Genomic DNA, 22,613 nt, shown 5'->3' on the forward strand with positions numbered 1-22,613 from the left:
CACCTCACAACATGGAATATGAGAGACTAGAAGAGCAGGAAGGAGAAAAGAAAGATCAGGAGAAAGAGAGAGAGAAAGAGAGAGAGAGAAACAGAGACAGAATGGAGAAAGAAAGAGAGAGAGAGAGAGAGGGATTCATTGATAGAGTATGAAAAGGAAGGAGAGAGAATGAGAGGATGAGAGAGATATTTCCCCAGTAGATGTGGTGGAGGTTTGTGCTGCTGTGACAATGCTATAAAGACATAGTGATTTGATGTTATAAAAATGATGATGAAAGCAGTGCCTGTGCTCCGATGCTCCAGCAGCTCCCCAATATGAGCAAACTGTTCAGACTTATTTCCTCCCGGCAGCGGCCCTGTTATGTTACAGAGTCATCTCACTCCATCACCTCCATCATCAACTACCATCAAGCCCACTACCTCAGCAAAACAAAACTACTAGCGTTGCTCTGATAAGCCCTTTCCACTGCACTTACAGAATGATGACAAGTCACCTCGCACCTTGTATGCTTGGCAAACACAAAAAAAACACTGAATAATCTGTCTAACCCCCTTTCCTTCTCCCTCGCTCTGTGACTCTGGGAAAGGAACTCCATAGATGTGGTTATCTATGTGTGTGTTACATGCTTTGACATTGAAACACCTCTGCAGATTAAAACTCCAACAAAACGTACAATTTTATAGTTTTGCATTTCCCCCATGCGTATTGTTCGAAAATAATACAGTTATGAATAAAGTTTAGAAAGATAAATAGTCATCTTGGCATTAGACTGCTTTTAAAAAAGGTCTAAACACATCTGACTGACTTTGATTTTAAGGTGGAATACCCCTTTAATGCTTTGTCTTTGGTTCCCTGACAGCAATACTGCGACAGAGACCTGAACAGGACTCTCGGTCTCCATTAGGCTCGGCCACTATTTGCAGGTGCACTCAGAATATGTCTGCACCGGGCCACCGTCTCCACTTTATCCTAATAACACACATCGTCAGTCATTCAATCAACAGGGCTGAATTCTGATGAAATAGTCTCTCTCACACACTCTCCCTGCCAATTAAGTTAAGAGCACTGTTCCCTCCACAGATAACTGAGCTTAAATCTAACTCAATTTTCGATTAGGAAATGCTGTTAGTCATGTGCTCAGAGAAGTGTGGCGCACGACGACGACGCCTTTAAAAATTGCGGACGATTACATTTAATTAACGCTCCCTACATTGCTGTGAGACATTGAGTTGTGTCACAAACGCCCGCCCCACTTTATACGTAATATACTGTATATTTGAAGCCCTAATGAAGTGGCACTGGAATGTCGAAGCAGACCCAAAGCAAAAACCTAAAAACAAACATTTGCATCATCTTTTGGAAAACAAGACTCAAAAGAGTCTAAAAAAAGCGAGATGAAAAGTGAGATACAGGGATCGAAAGAGAGAGAGAGAGAGAGAGAGAGAGAGAGAGAGAGAGAGAGAGAGACAGGGATCAAAAGAGAGAGAGAGAGAGAGAGAGAGAGAGAGAGAGAGAGAGAGAGAGAGAGAGAGAGAGAGAGAGAGAGAGAGAGAGAGAGACAGTGATCGAAAGAGAGAGAGAGAGAGAGAGAGAGAGAGAGAGAGAGACAGGGATCGAAAGAGAGAGAGAGAGAAAAGAGGTGGTTTATCCCCAGTGTGCCCCTTCACTACATTAACACAACCATGCTTACCCCTCTCCCCAAGCAAAGATGCAGTAGCAGAGATAGCGGGGATGATAAAACACTGGTGCTTGTCAACAACATGAAAGGGAAATGAATGGGCAGGCTGACGCAGAACACTGAGGGAGGGGGGGGGGGGGGGATGGGGGTAGAAAGGTCTCTACAGAGCTGCTCTGGGTTTTGCAATGTAACACGCTGCGCTCACTTTTCTTGATCTATTGCTCTTCCGATGAGAACATTTAATGAGGCTCTCACGGGCAACGTGTCCGTCACAGGGCAGGCTGAGGCAGGCACAGGGCCTGGCTGCAGACAGATGATAGGCCTTGGTTGAATGGTTGAAAAGCACACAGCCACTCATCGTGACACAGTACATATTCTCTTGGGAGACGGACCACTTCAAAAATCAGGCCTGTTATTGATCTACACTCTTAGAAAAAAAAGGTGCCATCTAAAACCAAAAACTGTTATCCGGCTGTCTCCATACCCTTTAAAGTCGGAGAAGCTTTTAAAAGAATCCCATTTGGGTCCATGTGGAACCCTTTCCAAAGAGGCTTCTACCTGGAACCAAAAATGGTTCTCCTGTGGAGATGGCCGCAGAACCCTTTTGGAAGCCTTTTTTCTAAGAGTGTACTTTAAATATGTGCTTATTTACCAAGCTATGACCGTTCCATAACAAGAAACTCTGTAGTGCCGAGTGAGAGGAGAAGAAGGAGAAGCGACAACCCACAGTGACAAACAGACAAGAGAGGAGAGGAAGAATGCAGCGCGTGGGCCTTGGCTCTCAATCTCTCTCCTCTCTCCTAATGGCCCCTGTAGTGCAGAGGACGTTTAGCCTTCTGGTGGACCAGCGTCTGGAACAACTACAAGCAGCCAGCTAGGATCCACCCATAGTGGTGGGACCCAGGCACGGGAAGTATTCCTCTAAGAAGCAGCGCAGCTATGTGGCCCTTGACCAGACCTCCCACCCAGGAGTAAAAAACTGCCACCACCCACAGCATTCATCATGGATCCCGGACCTCCACCCACAGGCCCCGGAGAGAATGACCCTCTGTCTTCAGACTCATCAGGCGTTCATGGTCAGGCTGTCCTCCGGAGATTTTCAGAGGAGATAGAGGAGATGCTACAGATGCTACAGCTAAACCCCTTATTTTTCGCCTCGGTCCTTGACCCCCCAAGCCCCTTGCATGACTTCTGTGACCTTCACATCCTACAACTGCTCAATGCAAATGGGGAATCATGTGCACGTCAGAAATAACAGCTCAACCAAACCTGTGTACGCACTTAGAAAAAAGGAGGACCTTTTAAAGAATCCTTTTTGGTTCAAGGTACAACCCTTTCGGGTTCCATGTAGAACATTTTCCACAGACATCTACATGGAACCATAAAGGGTTATACTTGGAACCAAAAAGGGTTCTCCTATGGGGACAATGAAAGCATGTATGTGATATCAGCTTTTACCCAGGACAAAAATCGATGATAAAAATGAATCAGTGGTGGTGCCAATTCTTCACTATTTCAGCATGCACTCAGTGTTGAGGTTTACATCGTATTCTGAACTAGTCCCAGTGAGGCTGGCACCACTGCCAGCGATGATGGAACCTCAACTCCTCTGTCAACACCGGCCAATGCTTTTCGCACTGATCTGTTTACTGGCCAAGAACATCTCACTCAGAGCATTATCTCTCTCCCTCTTAGACCCTCTTTCTTTCAGTGTTTTACTCCCTCTCTTTTACTCTCTCTCTTTCTCCCTGTCTTTTACTCTCTCTCTTTCTCCCTGTCTCTCTCTTCCTCTCTGTCTTTTACTCTCTCTATTTCTCTCTCTCTCATTGGGTTTCTAGCCCATGATCTCTCCTCTCTCAGGTAAAAGGTGTTATGTAACAACAGCACAGAACAGGACAGAGCTGGACAGAGCAGACAGATACAGCATCAACAGGTTGCTATTGATCAATCCACAGTATGTGTGTGTGTGCGTGCGTATGTACAGAGACTTTGCCTTGCCATCTCCGACACACGACAGCTGTTAGCTGTGTGAACGTGGGCTAACGCAGCCTCCATTTACAGTATGCCCATAGAATACACTAGTTAGTTTCCTCTCCCACCACCATTGTCCTGGATCAATGGCAAACTTAAACAGAAAAGGAGTAAATCCAGTCGGTGACAATGGATTTTGTTCCGCCCAGAGCACAATGCACCATTATCCTGCTTTAGATGAACATATAAAGTGGGCTTTCGTCTAATTGCTTCATTTCTTCTTGCTTCATTCAATTTCCTCTTTACGTTATGTTATATTCTTTTAAAGTCTAAGACGTTGGGGGAGGAGGGGGTGCTAAGCTGACAAATGGAGCTGTTTTAAGACGGTCAAATTACATTTTCAATTTAAAGACCTCTTTAAGGTATATATATATATATATTTTTTTTTAAAGTATAAAATAATGATTTGATAAAAATAAAGATGTTGTCCGTTGTTACTAAAGCCCATAGAAAAGCATTGAATAACATATTCATAAAATGGCAAAAAGGACAGTCAAAAAATGGATCATAAGAAACAAGGTTTTGAAGTGTCTGTCCTAAATCTAGGAGAGCGCAAAGCTGTCATCAAGGCAGCTTTAACACTTTTTTCCTTACTACATGATTCCATATGTGTTATTTCATAGTTTTGACTATTTCATAGTCTTCACTATTATTCTACAATATAGCAAATAGTAAAAAATAAAGAAAAACCCTGGTAAGAGCAGGTGTCTCCAAACTTTTGACTGACATACATATATACACACACACACACACACACACACACACATACATATATACACAGTTGAAGTCAGAAGTTTACATACACCTTAGCCAAATACATTTAAACTCAGTTTTTCACAATTCCTGACATTTAAAACTAGTAAAAAGTCCCTGTCTTAGGTCAGTTAGGATCACCACTTTATTTTAAGACTGTGAAATGTCAGAATAATAGAGAGAATGATTTATTTCAGCTTTTATTTCTTTCATTTAATTTCCAGTGGGTCAGAAGTTTACATACACTCAATTAGTATTTGCTAGCATTGCCTTTAAATTGTTTAACTTGGGTCAAACGTTTCAGGTAACCATCCACAAGCTTCTCACAATAAGTTTGGTGAATTTTGGCCCATTCCTCCTGACAGAGCTGGTGTAACTCAGTCAGGTTTGTAGGCCTCCTTACTCGCACACACTTTTTCAGTTCTGCCCACAATTTTTCTATAGGATTGAGGTCAGAGCTTTGTGATGGCCACTCCAATACCTTGACTTTGTTGTCCTGAAGCCATTTTGCCACAACTTTAGAAGTATGTGTGGGGTCATTGTCCATTTGGAAGACCCATTTGCGACCAAGCTTTAACTTCCTGACTGATGTCTTGAGATGTTGCTTCAATATATCCACATAATTTTTCTGTCTCATGATGCCATCTATTTTGTGAAGTGCACCAGTCCCTCCTGCAGCAAAGCACCCCCACAACATGATGCTGCCACCCCCGTGCTTCACGGTTGGGATGGTGTTCTTCCTTTTTCCTCCAAACATAAGAATGGTCATTATGTCCCCATGTGAAGTTGCAAATCATAGTCTGACTTTTTATGGCGGTTTTGGAGCAGTGGCTTCTTTCTTGCTGAGCGGCCTTTCAGATTATGTCGATATAGAACTCGTTTTACTGTGGATGTAGATACTTTTGTACCTGTTTCCTCCAGCATCTTCACAAGGTCCTTTGCTGTTTTTCTGGGATTGATTTGCACTTTTCGCACCAAAGTACGTTCATCTCTAGGAGACAGAACGTGTCTCCTTCCTGAGCGGTATGACAACTGCGTGGTCCCATGGTGTTTATACTTGCGTACTATTGTTGGTATAGATGAACGTGGTACCTTCAGGCGTTTGGAAATTGTTCCCAAGGATGAACCAGACTTGTGGAGGTCTACATTTGTTTTTCCTGAGGTCTTGGCTGATTTCTTTTGATTTTCCCATGATGTCAAGCAAAGAGGCACTGAGTTTGAAGGTAGGCTTTGAAATACATCCACAGGTACACCTCCAATTGACTCAAATTATGTCAATTAGCCTATCAGAAGCTTCTAAAGCCATGACATCATTCTCTGGAATTGTCCAAGCTGTTTAAAGGCACAGTCAACTTAGTGTATGTAAACTTCTGACCCATTGGAATTGTGATACAGTGAATTATAAGTGAAATAATCTGTCTGTAAACAATTGTTGGAAAAATGACTTGTGTCATGTACAAAATAGATGTCCTAACCGACTTGCCAAAACTATAGTTTGTTAACAAGACATTTGTGGAGTGGTTGAAAAACGAGTTTTAATGACTCCAACCTAGGTGTATGTAAACTTCCGACTTCAACTGTACCTTGGGGATATCTCATACTGCAACTTGTCCATGCTAATTCACAAAACGGTGCAAAAAAAATTATGTTAAGCTTTTTGTCCATATATCAAATATGGCTTGATATGACTCTTGTTGTAGATGGAGTCGTTAACTCAACTGGCATTACAAAAAAACACATTCCATTGTATGAGCCACATCAGTTTACATCATTTGAATTCATATTCTACACTACCATGGAAATGGTTGCATCACCATACCAGGTAGCCATTACAAATGTAACCATGAGTTGACTGGTCAAATTGCAACGAAGCTTCATCACATTGTTCAATACGCTATCTGACCGCTGGCATAATTAACTCATCATCCTGAGTGCTTGTGTAAAGTGGAGAGTAAAAAAAACACCCAGAAAAACAGACCATCTATACACATCTAAATCTACCATCTGCACTAGTGTCGACAGGACAGCAAAACACTGCTCGCTCAATTTCCTGAAAACACTTTGTCTTATCACACAGGTTCACAGAAAGTTCAGCGCGCAATCGTAAAAACCTATGTGACTCGCTCTGGCAAGTTTGTTAGGAAAGAATTTTCAGAAAACTGTCGATTTCTTTTTGGGGGAAGTGGGGGGCATTTACAGCTCTATTTGTATGTAAAGGATTTGAATGATCATTTTGGGAATGGGGAAGCAGTGGGCTACACTAGGTCCAAATGTTTTCCCAGAGTGATGAGTGACGGATGTCCATTCCTTCCTCTACAATAGTCATCGTCCATCCATCTCCAGCTGTTCACACACTCCCTAATTGTCAAGCCAGATGGTCAAGGCAAGATGACGTGGACCCTGGGACTCTGGACACACTGATTCACTAACTCACGCACATGTGATACACACACACAAACTCCCACACAATGCTTGTAGCCCCATCACAGAATGAATGACTCCACAAGACATTGCCGACCATTCTCAGTTATATTGTACATTTCACTATCGGCCACTCTCTCTCTGTGGAAGCATTACGTGGACCCAGGTCCTATACTGCGCCTGTTGACCAGTCCCTCCAGTGAAGCACACACTTGGTCAGATGGATATCAACCTAGTATGTGTCCAAAATGGCACTCTATTGCCTGGTAGGAGACTCTGGCCAGAAGTAGTGCACCGACTTTATGGGTTAGCAAGTTCACTGTCAAACTACTTCTCACATTTGCTTTAGCTTTTCTCACACGCACACAGAGAGAGAGAGAGAGAGAGTGAGAATGAGAGGGACAGAAAGAGAGAAAGAGAGAAAGAAAAAAAGAGAGGAGAAAGAAACAGAAAAAAAAGAGAAGAGAAAGAAAGAAAAAATACAGAAAGAAAGACAGAGAGATAAAGACAGAGACAGTGAGAGAATCTGAACAATGGCGTCAAAGCAGAGAACACTGGCCCAGTGATGAATGGTGGCTCTCAACAATCAGCGCTTTTGAGTGGCGAGGAGCTCTGCTGTGGCAGTGCCAGGGTCTAGTGCCCGCTGTACCAGCTAGTGGTAGCCCCAGCCACCGAGACAAATGCCTGAGCCATCAGCCTCTTTGATATACGGCCTGATATAAGGCACAGCGAAAGACTGTAGCTAAATAATGGCCTGCCCAGCATTTCTATACATGACCCTAAGCATGATGGGATGTTAATTGATGAATTCACTCAGGAACCGCAACTGTGTGGAAGCGCCTGCTTTCAATATACTGTACTTTGTATCCCTCATGTACTCAAGTGTTTCCACTATTTTGTCAGTTACCTGTAGATATAAATAGAGAGAGGAACAAAGGACGGGAGAGAGAAAGAGAGAGAGCGAGCAAGCGAGACAAAACAGAGGAATTCTCTCCCAGTCTGGGTTGTTAAAGTGCAAGCAGCAAACAATAAAGGAATAAAGTACACAGAGCAGGCCTTGTTTTATCTGGCTTGCAGTCTTGTCTGATAAAAGTTTTCTAACAGGCTCAGAAGCAAATCTAATTCCCCGGTATGTTGTGGTTCACTTTTCATTTTACATCCTGACCCTTGGAGCTTTTCAATGGAGTTAGTAACGAACAGACAAACGAGCGATCGACGGATGGAGCGATGGAGGGAAGGGAGCCAGGTTGAAAAACAGCAACACCCACTCATATCCTCTTCTCCTTCAGCCAGAACAGAAGAGCATAGAGCTCTTAACCCAATCAGCCCTGGGACAGACTAATGTAGTCTGCTGCAGCATAGGCAAGGCAGCAGCAGGCCCGTTAGAAAGGCAGAGGACGTGACAGGTCCCAAATGCAATCAGAACCAAGACGCAAACATGAAATAAGTCATGATTGACTTATGATGAAATCATTACATTTTCTTGAACGAGGCAAGACGGTGGGGGATCTTGAACGAGGCAAGACGGTGGGGGATCTTGAACAAGGCAAGACAGTGGGGATCTTGAACGAGGCAAGACGGTGGGGATCTTGAACGGAATTGCTCGTTCATAAAAAGGTAGAAGACCAATGTCTATTCCTCTATATTTTTTCCCTTCTTTTATATCCAAGACCTTCAGCAATTCATTCCAGTTGCTATTGAATTATATTCAATATCTGAATCGAGTCATTTTAGCTATTTTGACTCTCCCGGGTTTCAAGGTTGACTACTTGAGCACACAGTGTTGGTTTCATAATGTCGACCCCACAGACTTCTTGGCCACACTTTCTTTGAGCTTAAAGAGCAAACGCAGTTCAAGTGGATCGAAAAATACACCCACATGGTTCTGAAACCTTCTCCAGCACGAGAAAACATTCACCTGCAATGGGATATGCTCAGAGAGCCTCTCACATCCCTATGGCGGACCCCTTGGCCTAGACCACCCTGTCCTCAGTGAAAGAGAACCACAGCACCACGAGAGATCTTGATTAGAATCTCCCAGCTACTGTTTGTTTAATACTATTCCGAGGAGAGGGGACGGGGACGGGGGAGGTGGAGTGACAGACTGACAGGCAGGGAAGAGGGTCAGCTAAGGAAAGCCAGACAGGTGAGGAGAATCTGGAGCCAGGGCGGACACAGACAGACCTGGACTGTGGCTGCAGCCTGAGTGTAGGCCCCGGAGCAGACCTAGGTAATGGAGCCATAATGGCCTTTTAACAGCACACTGCTGACTCCGGTGTGTTTGCTCAAGACTGGAAAACGAACAGAAAGTGTGGCGTGGATACTTTAGAGACCTTAACGCTTGAGAGGCCTCGGCGACCAGAGAGGTCTGCTGATGACAACTCAAACAGAACAGACCACTAAGCTGGCTCTCACAAACCACTTTAACCATGGCAATTTGGTGGGAAATTCCATATTTTTTTAAACTCTCTGTACCAAGCCGTCAAATTGTTTCGGTCAATGTGCTTGAGAGCAATAATAAATGTTCTTTCCTCTCTGGAAGTTGATAAGAGTTCTAGAAAAGAGGCATTTCACAAAATAACTGTGTGCCAACAGCCTGTTCAGAACGGTTTGATATTATCAACGCCTGATAAAAACAGCACACCATAAAAAGAGCCTGGACTTCAGACTGACACGAGATTAGGATCCACCGAACCTGAATGTCACACACCTGTTGTGTCAGGTGCCCTAACAAAGCCCACACTTCTAATATAATAATACCAACAACAATAGTAATAATATTGGTTTATTTGTCTCATTGACAAAAAAATCTGTTTTCCAAGAGAGAGCTGTCAATTCAACAATGAAAAGACCAAGCCTCAAAAGCTCTTTCTCGGTCCTTTGGCCGGCGTTGCTTATCTTAAAACCTGTTGGGGATGGGGGCGCTGTTTAGACTATTTATGCTAATTTGGCTAATTTTTGAAACGGCTTCCCACAAAATCCTTGATCGTACAATATGCATATTATTATTATTATTGGATAGAAAACAGTCTATAGTTTCTATAGGAGTTGAAATTTTGTCTCTAAGTGGAACAGAGCCCATTCTACAGCAATTTCCCTGACATGGAGTCAGATTTGAGAAATGTTGGCCACTCTTCTGAAGTCAGTTAAAAGGGCACTGTCATTGCTATGACTATACGGACACTTCTTACGTCTTCCCCTGGATGCCTTTACGTGATGACGATTCCAATGGGGTCGATTGCGCGTTCACAGGCCCTATAAATCAAAAAACCCTGTAGCTAGCAAGTCTTTCCTTGCTGCGTAACGCGCGTGCTGGACACCGACCCGCTCCTGTTCCAAGCGTTAGTTTAGCCTGTTATATTTCTCCGGTCATCTTTTCACTCGTTATAGGAGTTAAAAACATCATAAGGTAGTTAATTTAAAGCGTTTTATAGCAATTTATATCCGTTTAGTGCGATTTTGGGACATTTATTTTTGCAACGATGTGAAAAGTTGGGCACGCTTTTCAGTTCATCCCGAACGCAGTTGACATTTCCACATGGCAAGAGGACAGCTTTCCACCAAAAGACGATTTCTCCCAAGAAAGGATCCTTTGCCCAAGATACTGATGGAAGAACAGCTCAAGGTAGGACATTTTTATTATGATAAATCGTGTTTCTGTCGAAACATTTTAGTGGCTTAGGACGCCATGTTTTTTGACGTAGCTTCGCTTGGCGCAAACTGTATTGAAAAGTAAGGATAAATTAAAAAATGTAATAACGCAATTGTATTAAGAATTAAATTGTCTATCAATCCCTGTCCACCCTATATTTTTTAGTCACGTTTATGAGTATTTATGTATAAGAGTAGATCACTGTCTAAGTGGCGCAAGGACTTTTTCTTTACCAGCTTGTCTACATTTCACATTGTCTAACCATGATTTTGGTGGCTAAATATAAACATTTTCGATCAAACTGTATATGCATGTTGTAATGTGATGTTACAGGAGTGTCATCGGAAGAATTCTGAGAAGGTTAGTGAAAAAATTAATATCTTTTGGCGATGTTGACTTTTATCGCTCACTTTGGCTAGAATCAATGCTGGGCTGCTAATTGCTATGTGCTAAGCTAATATAACGATTTATTGTGTTTTCGCTGTAAGACACTTAGAAAATCTGAAATATTGTCTGTATTCACAGGATCTGTGTCTTTCGATTCGTGTATGCTGTGTATTTTTACGAAATGTTTGATGATTAGTAGTTAGGTAAACACGTTGCTCATTGTAATTATTCTAGTCCATTTGTGACGGTGGGTGCAATTGTAAACTATGCCATCTACCTGAAATATGCACTTTTTTCTAACAAAACCTATCCCATACCATAAATATGTTATCAGACTGTCATCTAATGAGTTTTTTTGTTGGTTAGGGGCTATAAATATCTTAGTTTAGCCGAATTGGTGATGGCTACTGGTGTTGGTGGACAAATAAAAGATGGTGGATTATGCTAATGTGTTTTTAGGTAATAGATGTACATCTTTACATATTGTGTCTTCCCTGTAAAACATTTTAAAAATCGGAAATGTTGACTGGATTCACAAGATCTGTGTCTTTCATTAGCTGTATTGGACTTTAATGTGTGAAAGTTAAATATTAAAAAAAAATATTTTTTTTGAATTTCGCGGCACTGGTTTTTCAGTGGGGGGGGGGGGGGGGGGGGGGTGTGCCGCTAGCGCCACGCTGATCCTAGACAGGTTAATGAATCAAAAAGCCCAATCCAGTGGTTCTCTCTATATAGGTTGCCACCAGGTGAGTTGCATAAGAACAGCTGTGGAGCGCATCCCTATAAACATTGGATGAGGGCTGCAGGGATAATAATTGCATTCGATGTGTCAGGGTAAGTGTCTCCTTTCTTAAATGAGATCAACCACTGTCACCTGCATCGGAACTCTCTCAAAACCCTTGACACTTTCTCGCAGAACCTGAGCCCACCTATCGTTCCAGTTAAGGGAATCTTCAACTTTGTACGGTATAAACAAAAAGGGTATCATCCCACTCCTAATCCCTTCCCGACCACCTTCATAAAATCATCATTTGTCACTCGCTGAACGTCACAGGTGGGTGACCATTTTGTGCCTTCCAAAATATGTTTCACATCCATCAAAAAATCAGCAAGGTACAACGACAGATAGACAAACGTTTATGTTTAATAATTGACAAGTTGTGTATAGGTTGTTTGTTTGTTATTCTAGGATCAGGTGATACTATATCTTACCTCCCCAGGTTAAAAAAAGGGTTTCCTTTAGGTGGGGGGTTTGATTGGAGCCTAGGCCCAAACAGCATTGACCAATGACAAGTGTTTAACTCATGGGACATGAATTGGCTGCAGGTGGATCTCTAGTTACGGATCAATCTAAATGCACTGTAACATCCCCAGCTGATAACAAGGTGCATTATTGAGGATGAAAGGATACCTGCCCATAACAAAACATCTCACTGTCAGGTACATGAATATAGACTGAGCCGCATGCACACGCCCAAATGTACACAGGGGCGAATGTAAGAAAGAATTTGCACGCACCAACCCGCACACACAAACACACAAAAACAAACACACTAGATCAGTCAATAATCCCAGTCACATGTTACATCTCATGCTTCTTGACCTGTAGTTAACCTTGTTCCCCAACCCTGAATCCCCCCCCCCCCCCCCCAACCAGATCACTCCATCGTACAAACAGGCTGCGAGAGACACAGAGAAAATGGCTTTTCTATTGATCAGGTGCTCATTGTAACCAAGGCACACTGAGCTTTCATCTCTTGTTCTGCTACTTGGGGGCACTCTCTACCTTCCCTCTCTCTCCCCGCTTTCTCTCTCTTCCTTCCCTCATTCCTGGCCTCTTTCTCTCCCTTTTCTCTCTCGGTCTCCCTGCCCAATCTCCCTTCCCTCTCTAACGTACAGCTCTCTCTAACCTGGTTCTCCTTGTGTTCTCTACCTTTTCTCTCTCTCTCCCCCCTCTGTCTTCACTCCCTCCCCCCTCTGTCTTCCCTCCCTCCCTTACCTTCTCCTCCCTCTCTCAATGAGAGGCGTGACGAAAGCCCCAAGACCTTCCTTTGCAGTGCCACATAAGCACTAGGGTCATCATTGCCCTTACAGAATAACAGGCAGCGGCCTTCTCCGCCCCCCTGCTTCCCCCTGCCTACCTCACACCTCTCCCATTAATTAGTGTTGTCTTTGTGTCTCCATGTCTATAGTGATCAGAGGCAGCGGTGCGCCACAGGGGTCAGCTTTGAGCTGCTTGTTTGTTGTTCGGCTCCCAGTCGATACGGTGTTCCAGGGGTGTGCTCATGTGCAGGAACACAAAGAACATTTCTCCAACGCCACGGGTGCAACAGCCAGACCTCAGCTCTTTTAAATCAGAACCGATAAAAAGGTGAAAAGGGGGAGAGAACGACCGTTTGCTGTTCAATTCACAGTGTCTGGTGTGTTGTGACTGAGGCTTTTGAGTCGGGATTTGTGAGAGGATCAATTAGATGATCAATTAGATGATCTGATTGTGTCTGGTTAAACATACGCTGAAATATGTTGAGGCTACCTTAAATTCGCATTTTCCTTTGATCGTTAGGCACAGCCATTGTACATATAAATAAATAAAGAAGTGATAAAGAATAAAGAAGGGGGTTCTCAAAACATATTGTTTTGATCTTGCGATAAATATGTTCAGTTGAAGTCGGAAGTTTACATACACCTTAGAAAAATACATTTCAACTCTGTTTTTCACAATTCCTGACATTTAATCCTAGTAAAATCCCATGCCTTAGGTCAGTTAGGATCACCACTTTATTTAGGAATGTGAAATGTCAGAAAAATAGTAGAGAGAATTATTTATTTCCGCTTTTATCACATTCCCAGTGGGTCAAAAGTTTGCATACAATCAATTAGTATTTGGTAGCATTGCCTTTAAATTGTTTATTTTGGGTCAAACGTTTCGGGTAGCCATCCACAAGCTTCCCACAAATTGGGTAAATTTTAGCCCATTCCTCCTGACAGAGCTGGTGTAACTGAGTCAGGTTTGTAGGCCTCCTTGCTCACACACGCTTTTTCAGTTCTGCACACACATTTTCTATGGGATCGAGGTCAGGGCTTTGTGATGGCCACTCCAATACCTTGACTTTGTTGTCCTTAAGCCATTTTGCCACAAACTTGGAAGTATGCTTGGGATCATTGGACATTTCTCCAAAAAGTATGATCTTGTTCCCATGTGCGGTTGCAAACCGTAGTCTGGCTTTTTTATGGCGGGTTTGGAGCAGTGGCTTCTTCCTTGCTGAGCGGCCTTTCAGGTTATGTCGATATAGGACTCGTTTTACTGTGGATATAGATACTTTTGTACCTGTTCCCTCCAGCATCTTCACAAGGTCCTTTGCTGTTTTTCTGGGATTGATTTGCACTTTTCGCACCAAAGTGCGTTCATATCTAAGATACAGAACGCATCTAATTCCTGAGCGGTATGACGGCTGCGTGTGTCCCATGGTTTTTACACTTGCGTACTATTGTTTGAGCAAATGAACGTGGTACCTTCAGGAGTTTGGAAATTGCTCCCAAGGATGAACCAGCCTTGTGGAGGTCTACAATTTTTTTTCTGAGGTCTTGGCTAATTTCTTTTGATATGCCCATGATGTCAAGCAAAGAGGCACTGAGTTTGAAGGTAGGCTTTGAAATACATCCACAGGTACACTTCCAATTTACTCAAATTATGTCAATTAGCCTATCAGAAGCTTCTAAAGTCATGACCTCATTTTCTGGAATTTTCCAAGCTGTTTAAAGCCACAGTCAACTTAGTGTATGTAAACTTCTGACCCACTGGAATTGTGATACACTGAATTATAAGTGAAATAATCTGTCTGTAAACAATTGTTGGAAAAATGACTTGTGTCATGCACAAGGTAGATGTTCTAACCGACTTGGCAAAACTATAGTTTGTTAACAAGAAATTTGTGGAGTGGTTGAAAAACGAGTTTTAATGACATCCCACCTAAGTGTATATAAACTTCCGACTTCAACTGTATGAGTGAGTGAAGCAGACATAGATTTTCTACATTGAAAGATACACTACATCACCAAAAGTATTTGGACACCCCTTCAAATTAGTGGATTCGGCTATTTCAGCCATGCCTGTTGCTGATAGGTGTATAAAATTGAGCACACAGCGATGCAATTTCCATAGACAAACATTGGCCGTAGAATGGCCCGTACTGAAGAGCTCAGTGACTTTTAACGTGGCACCGTCATAGGATGCCAACTTTCCAACAAGTCAGTTCAAAAATGTTTTCCCTGCTAGAGCTGCCCCGGTCAATTGTAAGTGCTGTTAATGTGAAGTGGAAACGTCTAGGAGCAACAACGGTTCAACCGCAAAGTGGTAGGCCACACAAGCGCACAGAACGCGACCGCCGAGTTCTGAAGCGGGTAGCGTGTGAAAAATCATCTGTTCTTGGTTGCAACACTCCCTAAAGAGTTCCAAACTGCCTCTGGAAGCAACGTCAGCACAATAACTGTTCATTGGGAGCTTCATGAAATGCATTTCCATGGCCGAGCAGCCGCACACAAGCCTAAGATCACCATGTGCAATGCCAAGTGTCAGTTGGAGTGGTGTAAAGCTCGCTGCCATTGGACTCTGGAGCAGTGGAAACGCGTTCTCTGGAGTGATGAATCTGGGTTTGGCGGATGCCAGGAGAACGCCACCTGCCCCAATGCATAGTGCCAACTGTAAAGTTTGGTGGAGGAGGAATAATGGTCTGGGGCTGGTTTCATGGTTCGGGCTAGGCCTCTTAGTTCCACTGCAGGGAAATATTAACGTTAAAGCATACAATGCCATTCTAGACAATTTTGTGCTTCCAACTTTGTGGCAACAGTTTGGGTAAGGCCCTTTCCAGTTTCAGCATGGCGTAATCGCCCAACATCAATGCCGACCTCACTAATGCTCTTGAAGCTGAATGGAAGCGGCGTTACAATATCTAATGGAAAGCCTTACCAGAAGAGTGGAGGCTGATATAGCAGCAAAGGGGGGACCAACTCCATATTAATGCCCATGATTTTGGAACGAGATGTTCGACAAGCAGCTCTTTGGCCATGTAGTGTAGGTTTCATCCATTACATATGGGATCTAAATGACATATACAAAACAATTCAATTCAAAGTAGGCAAAATGCAATTGTTAACAAAAAATAGATAACAGTAGATGACGAGACGTCTTGTTTCTTCTCATTGAATAAAAATGTAATTACAGACTGATGTACAGTATCAGTCGAAAGATTGGACAAACCTACACATTCCAGGGTTTTTCTTTATTTCAATTAACAGGTGTGCCTTGTTAAGTTAATTTGTGGAATGTCCTTCCTTCTTAATGCGTTTGAGCCAATCAGTTTTGACAAGGTCGGGGTGGTATACAGAAGATAGCCCTATTTGGTAAAAGACCAAGTCCATATTATGGCAAGAACAGCTCAAAAAAGTGAAGAGAAACGACAGTCCATCATTACTTTAAAACATGAAGGTCAGTCAATACGGAAAATGTCAAGAACTTTGAATGTTCTTCAAGTGCAGTCGCAAAAACCATCAAGCGCTATGATGAAACTGGCTCTCATGAGGACCGCCACAGGAAAGGAAGGCCCAGAGTCAACTCTGCTGTAGAGGATAATTTTTTTTAAATGTTAAATTTAACCTTTATTTAACTAGGCAAGTCAGTTAAGAACAGATTCTTATTTACAATGACAGCCTGCAACGCCAAAACCCGGACGACGCTGGGCCAAATGTGTGCCGCCCTATGGGACTCCCAATCACGGCCGGTTGTGATACAGCCTGGAATCAAACCAGGGAGTCTGTAGTGACGGTTCTAGCACTGAGATGAAGTGCCTTAGACCGCTGCACCACTCGGGAGCCCAACGAAGGTTAAGTTCATTCGGGTTACCAGCCTCAGAAATTACAGCCCAAATAAAAATAAGTTCAAGAAACAGACACATCTCAACATGAACTATTCAGAGGAGACTGTGTGAATCAGGCCTTCATGGTCGAATTGCTGCAAAGAAACCACTACTAAAGGACACCAATAAGAAGAAGAGACTTGCTTGGACCATTAAACACGATCAATAGACATTAGAACACTGGAAATCTGTCCTTTGGTCTGATGAGTACAAATGTGAGATTTTGTGTCTTTGTGTTGTTCCCACCGTGGAGAATGGAGGAGGTGTGATGGTGTGGGGGTGCTTTGCTGGTGACACTGTCAGTGATTTATTTAGAATTCAAGGCACACTTAACCAGCATGGCTACCACATTATTCTGCAGCGTTACGCCATCCCATCTGGTTTGCGCTTAGTGGGACTATCATTTGTTTTTCAACAGGACAATGACCCAACACACCTCCAGGCTGTGTAAGGGCTATTGAACCAAGAAGGAGAGTGATGGAGTGCTGCATCAGATGACCTGGCCTCCACAATCACCCGACCTCAACAGAATTGAGATGGTTTGGGATGAGTTGGACCGCAGAGTGAAGGAAAAGCAACCAACAAGTGCTCAGCATATATGGGAACTCCTTCAAGACTGTTGGAAAAGCCTTCCAGGTGAAGCTGGTTGAGAGAATACCAAACGTGTGTAAAGCTGTCAGAGGCAAAGGGCGGCTACTTTGAAGAATCTAAAATGTATAATATATTTTGATTTGTTTAAAAATGTACTACATGATTCCATATGTGTTATGTCATAGTTTTGATGTCTTCACTACTTTTCTACAATGTAGAAAATAGTAAAAATAAAGAAAAACCCTTGAATAAATAGGTGTCCAAACTCTTGACTGGTACTGTATGTCCAAACAATTTGATATAGAACACTTCATGGGAAATCTCATCTGCATGTAAAATGTAAATTAACTCACATCAGCATTTCTAAATTGCACGGTTTGCCTCCTTACTGGCAGCCATCTCCATCACTGTAAAGAAATCACTGCGTAGCCAACCATCTAGGACTCTCAGCCAGCTTTCTGTGGCTCTGCTATAACACAATGGATTCTGCCCTCACCTGTTAGGTTAGAGTACTACATTTAGGGCACAATCATCTTTTTACACGTCTTGTATTTCTACACGTCTTATTTGTCTAGTCATACCCTGGGATGCATCCGCAATGTACACAAAATGTGCAAAGCTCTCAATTCACTGTTAGAGCAGACGGTCCAAGTAGCCTAGAGGGGTAGATGAAAAACAACCTTCATTTACAGGTTGACAGAGTGCGGAGGGAGGGAACAGGGGATGTAGCACTCTTTCCATTACCAGGTTGGGTCACACCCATCACCATTAGCAATGAATCCCTGGGCCACGGATACCTTGTCGCCACCCGGGTTCCTTCACTGAAAGATACTCTGCATTGAGAGATGGGCTGTTATGAAGCGCTGCTTTTTCTTTCTGCTGCTGAAAAGGTTCACACTGCCTAAATCATTTAAGAGCATTGCTTGAAGTGGACCAGTGCTGACTGGTATAGAGTACCAGCAACTCAAAATGGCTGCTTTAGTACCAGAACCCCTTGCAAAATATTGGCACCCAAGAGTACCGGCACCTATTTTTATTCCACTTGAAGCCATGTTTAAGAGACCTTTCGGGTGAGGGGTGAGGGAACACTTTTTACTACATCCTGTAATCATTATGAAGCAACAGCATTGTAGCATAACCCCGACAACCCTTTCCATCTTTTGTAACTGTATGTATTATGGCTGAATTTGCTTTGTGTCTGCGTGTTCTTTACCAAACATTACAAAAACTAAAACGTCTGAAAAAAGAAAGAAAAATCCTTACCAAAGACCTCGTCTTGTGATTCGGGTTCTGCCATGGTCTCACCAACGGGTGCTGGTTCTATGGTCTGTTCTGCTTCTGGTGACGAAGGCTTTTAAAAGAGAGAGCACAAACAGAAAGAGGTGAGCTGAGATACCATGGCAACAGAGCAGAGAGGCTTTTCATTATCAGCCACATGGAGCCGGATCTGATATTTGTTTAGAGGCTTACCTGAATTATCGCAGCACACAAAAGTCAGGCACATTTGCAGTATTTCGGGGATGTGCTTATTATCATGAAAGCATTGCTAAATGCATTAACCCCCCTCTCCTCTAGACACTTACACACCCACACACCTACGCCATCACATGCATGTACACTGAGTGTACAAAACATTAAGGACACCTTCCTAATATTGAGTTGCACCCCCCACTTTTGTCCTCAGAGCAGCCTCAATTCGTTGGGGCATGGACTCTACAAGGTGTTGAAAGTGTTCCACAGGGATGCTGGCCCATGTTGACTCCAATGCTTCCCACAGTTGTGCCAAGTTAGCTGGATGTCCTTCGGGTGGTGAACCACTCTTGATACACACTGGAAACTGTTGAGCATGAAAAAGCCAGCAGCATTGCATCTCAGCCTCCAGTATTTATGCTGCAGTAGTTTGTGTCGGGGGGCTAGGGTCAGTTGGTTATACCTGGAGTACTTCTCCTGTCTTATCCAGTGTCCTGTGTGAATTTAAGTATGCTCTCTCTAATTCTCTCGTTCTCTCTTTCTTTCTCTCTCTCTCTGAGAACCTGAGCCCTAGGACCATACGTCAGGACTACCGGGCATGATGACTCCTTGCTGTCCCCAGTCCGCCTGGCCTTGCTGCTATTCCAGTTTCAACTGTTCTGCCTGCGTTTACGGAACCCCTACCTGTCCCAGACCTGCTGTTTTCAACTCTTAATGATCGGCTATGAAAAGCCAACAGATTTATTCCTGATTATTATTTGACCATGCTTGTCATTTATGAACATTTTGAAAATCTTGGCTCTCTCTAATTTTCTCCTTCTCTCTTTCTTTCTCTCGGAGGACCTGAGCCCTGGGACCATACGTCGGGACTGCCGGGCGTGGTGGCTCCTTGCTGTCCCCAGTCCGCCTGGCCTTGCTGCTGTTCCGGTTTCAGCTGTTCTGCCTGCGGTTATGGAACCGCCACCTGTCCCAGACCTGTTGTTTTTCAACTCTTAATGATCGGCTATGAAAAGCCAACTGAAAATTATTCATGATTATTATTTGACCATGCTTGTCACTTATGAACATTTTTGAACATCTTGGCATTGTTCTGTTATAATCTCCACCCGGCACAGCCAGAAGAGGACTGGCCACCCCTCATAGCCTGGTTCCTCTCTAGGTTTCTTCCTAGGTTTTGGCCTTTCTAGGGAGTTTTTCCTAGCCACCGTGCTTCTACACCTGCATTACTAGCTGTTTGGGGTTTTAGGCTGGGTTTCTGTACAGCACTTCGAGATATTAGCTGATGTACGAAGGGCTATATAAAATAAACTTGATTGATTGATTGATTGCAGTTCTTGACACACTCAAACCGGTGTGCCTGGCACCTACGACCATACCCCGTTCAAAAGGCACTTAAATATTTTGTCTTGCCCATTCACCCTCTGAATGGCACACATACACAATCAATGTCTCAATTGTCTCAAAGCATAAAAATCCTTATTTAACCCATCTCCTCCCTTTCGTCTACACTGATTGAAGTGGATTTAACAAGTGGCATAAATAAGGGATCAATCATAGCTTCCACCTGGATTCACCAGTTAAGTCTATGTCTTGGAAAGAGCAGGTGTCCTTAATGTTTTGTACACTCAGGTGTAAATGCACACACAAACACAAAAACGCACGCACACACACACACACGTCATCAAAAAATATATATTAAAAATATAGAAATGTGTCCCTCTGAAAAAAGCTTATGGTGTGTTCAGAATATTATGGTGACTCAGCTGGACTGAGATTGTGTTCTTATTCAAGCATAGCTTGAAGTCAATAGCGTCTTACGTATCCGGTTCCATGAATTCCAATTAAAATGCGTACCATTATCTGAGCACTGGTGGTACATTGACTTTACATTGAATCTTACAATATACTGTATTATTTCCCATTTATCACATTCGATAATACATTTTGAAACCCGCTTTCCAGTCACATTTCCCGTCTCCTTCCAAAAAGAGAATACACCTCCTCTCTTCTCTGACTACTTTTTTTATATCACAAACCGTGGGGGCACTTTAAAAAATGTGGCTATTTCTACAAAGTGGGCCACGCAGCCACGAGTGGCGGCCTAGCCTGCTTGTCACCGTCCGCAGGTAGGAGCTGACAACGTGACTTTGCACCTGCTTATCATAAGAGGAATGATATTTCCATCTTGTTGAGAAGAGCATCCCAGAGGGAGAGGACAGACGGAGGGAAGCAGCACAGCTACACAGACGGAGGGAAGCAGCACAGCTACACAGCTACACAGACGGAGGGAAGCAGCACAGCTACACAGCTACACAGACGGAGGGAAGCAGCACAGCTACACAGACGGAGGGAAGCAGCACAGCTACACAGCTACACAGACGGAGGGAAGCAGCACAGCTACACAGACGGAGGGAAGCAGCACAGCTACACAGCTACACAGATGGAGGGAAGCAGCACAGCTACACAGCTACACAGACGGAGGGAAGCAGCACAGCTACACAGACGGAGGGAAGCAGCACAGCTACACAGACGGAGGGAAGCAGCACAGCTACACAGACGGAGGGAAGCAGCACAGCTACACAGACGGAGGGAAGCAGCACAGCTACACAGACGGAGGGAAGCAGCACAGCTACACAGACGGAGGGAAGCAGCACAGCTACACAGCTACACAGACGGAGGGAAGCAGCACAGCTACACAGCTACACAGACGGAGGGAAGCAGCACAGCTACACAGATGGAGGGAAGCAGCACAGCTACACAGACGGAGGGAAGCAGCACAGCTACACAGACGGAGGGAAGCAGCACAGCTACACAGCTACACAGACGGAGGGAAGCAGCACAGCTACACAGCTACACAGACGGAGGGAAGCAGCACAGCTACACAGATGGAGGGAAGCAGCACAGCTACACAGACGGAGGGAAGCAGCACAGCTACACAGACGGAGGGAAGCAGCACAGCTACACAGACGGAGGGAAGCAGCACAGCTACACGGACGGAGGGAAGCAGCACAGCTACACGGACGGAGGGAAGCAGCACAGCTACACAGACGGAGGGAAGCAGCACAGCTACACAGCTACACAGACGGAGGGAAGCAGCACAGCTACACAGAACGAGATAAGACCAGCCACAATGACGGGGGAATCAAATTCAACTGCTGGATGCTCTTGCCAGCATACTTGGGGTCCAACATGTACGCTGCGGCGTATATGCGCTTCAGGCAGAAGTCTTCATGCTTCTTGATGCATTTCAGAACTGCAGTTTCCTCTGCTTGGAGCAACAGTTAAGAGCAGGGCAGTACGGATTTCTTCTCTTACATCTCCAAGCAGAGTCTGAACATCAGACAGAATGCATTGTCTCCCTCAATCTGTGCAATTGCTACTGCTATAGGTTTCAGGCTGCTTACCACTCTATCCCAAAATACATAATCCAGGAGGATCCTCTTGATGGGGCTGTCCATATCGGCAGACTGTGATATGGCCATTGCTTGGAGAGACTCCTGCCCCTCCAGGCGATTGTCAAACATGATGACAACACCAACCCAATGGGTGTTGCTGGACAGCTTCAATGTGGTGCTCTTATTCTTCTCACTTTGCTTGGTGAGATTGATTGCTGCTATAACAGGAACACTAACTAGGCCTCAGGCTCCCTCCACTGGAGACTTGATTTACATGCTGCCTCTCGTCTTAATCTGCAATGAATTCACACATATACAACACG

The 22,613-nt window shown here is 43.9% G+C and overlaps 1 protein-coding gene across 1 annotated transcript in view; it reads right to left on the reverse strand.

Annotated features, from left to right (window-relative positions):
• The window catches only part of LOC129837617 (myelin basic protein-like), a 31,718-nt gene that overhangs the window by 2,236 nt on the left and 6,869 nt on the right, over window positions 1–22,613 (reverse strand). Inside the window, exon 2 of the mRNA XM_055903918.1 lies at window positions 18,689–18,776. Within this exon, the coding sequence (XP_055759893.1) occupies window positions 18,689–18,776 (88 nt within the window). The remainder of the gene's footprint in view (window positions 1–18,688; window positions 18,777–22,613) is intronic.

This window comes from Salvelinus fontinalis, chromosome 38, assembly GCF_029448725.1.
Source record: "Salvelinus fontinalis isolate EN_2023a chromosome 38, ASM2944872v1, whole genome shotgun sequence".
NCBI lineage: Eukaryota > Metazoa > Chordata > Actinopteri > Salmoniformes > Salmonidae > Salvelinus > Salvelinus fontinalis.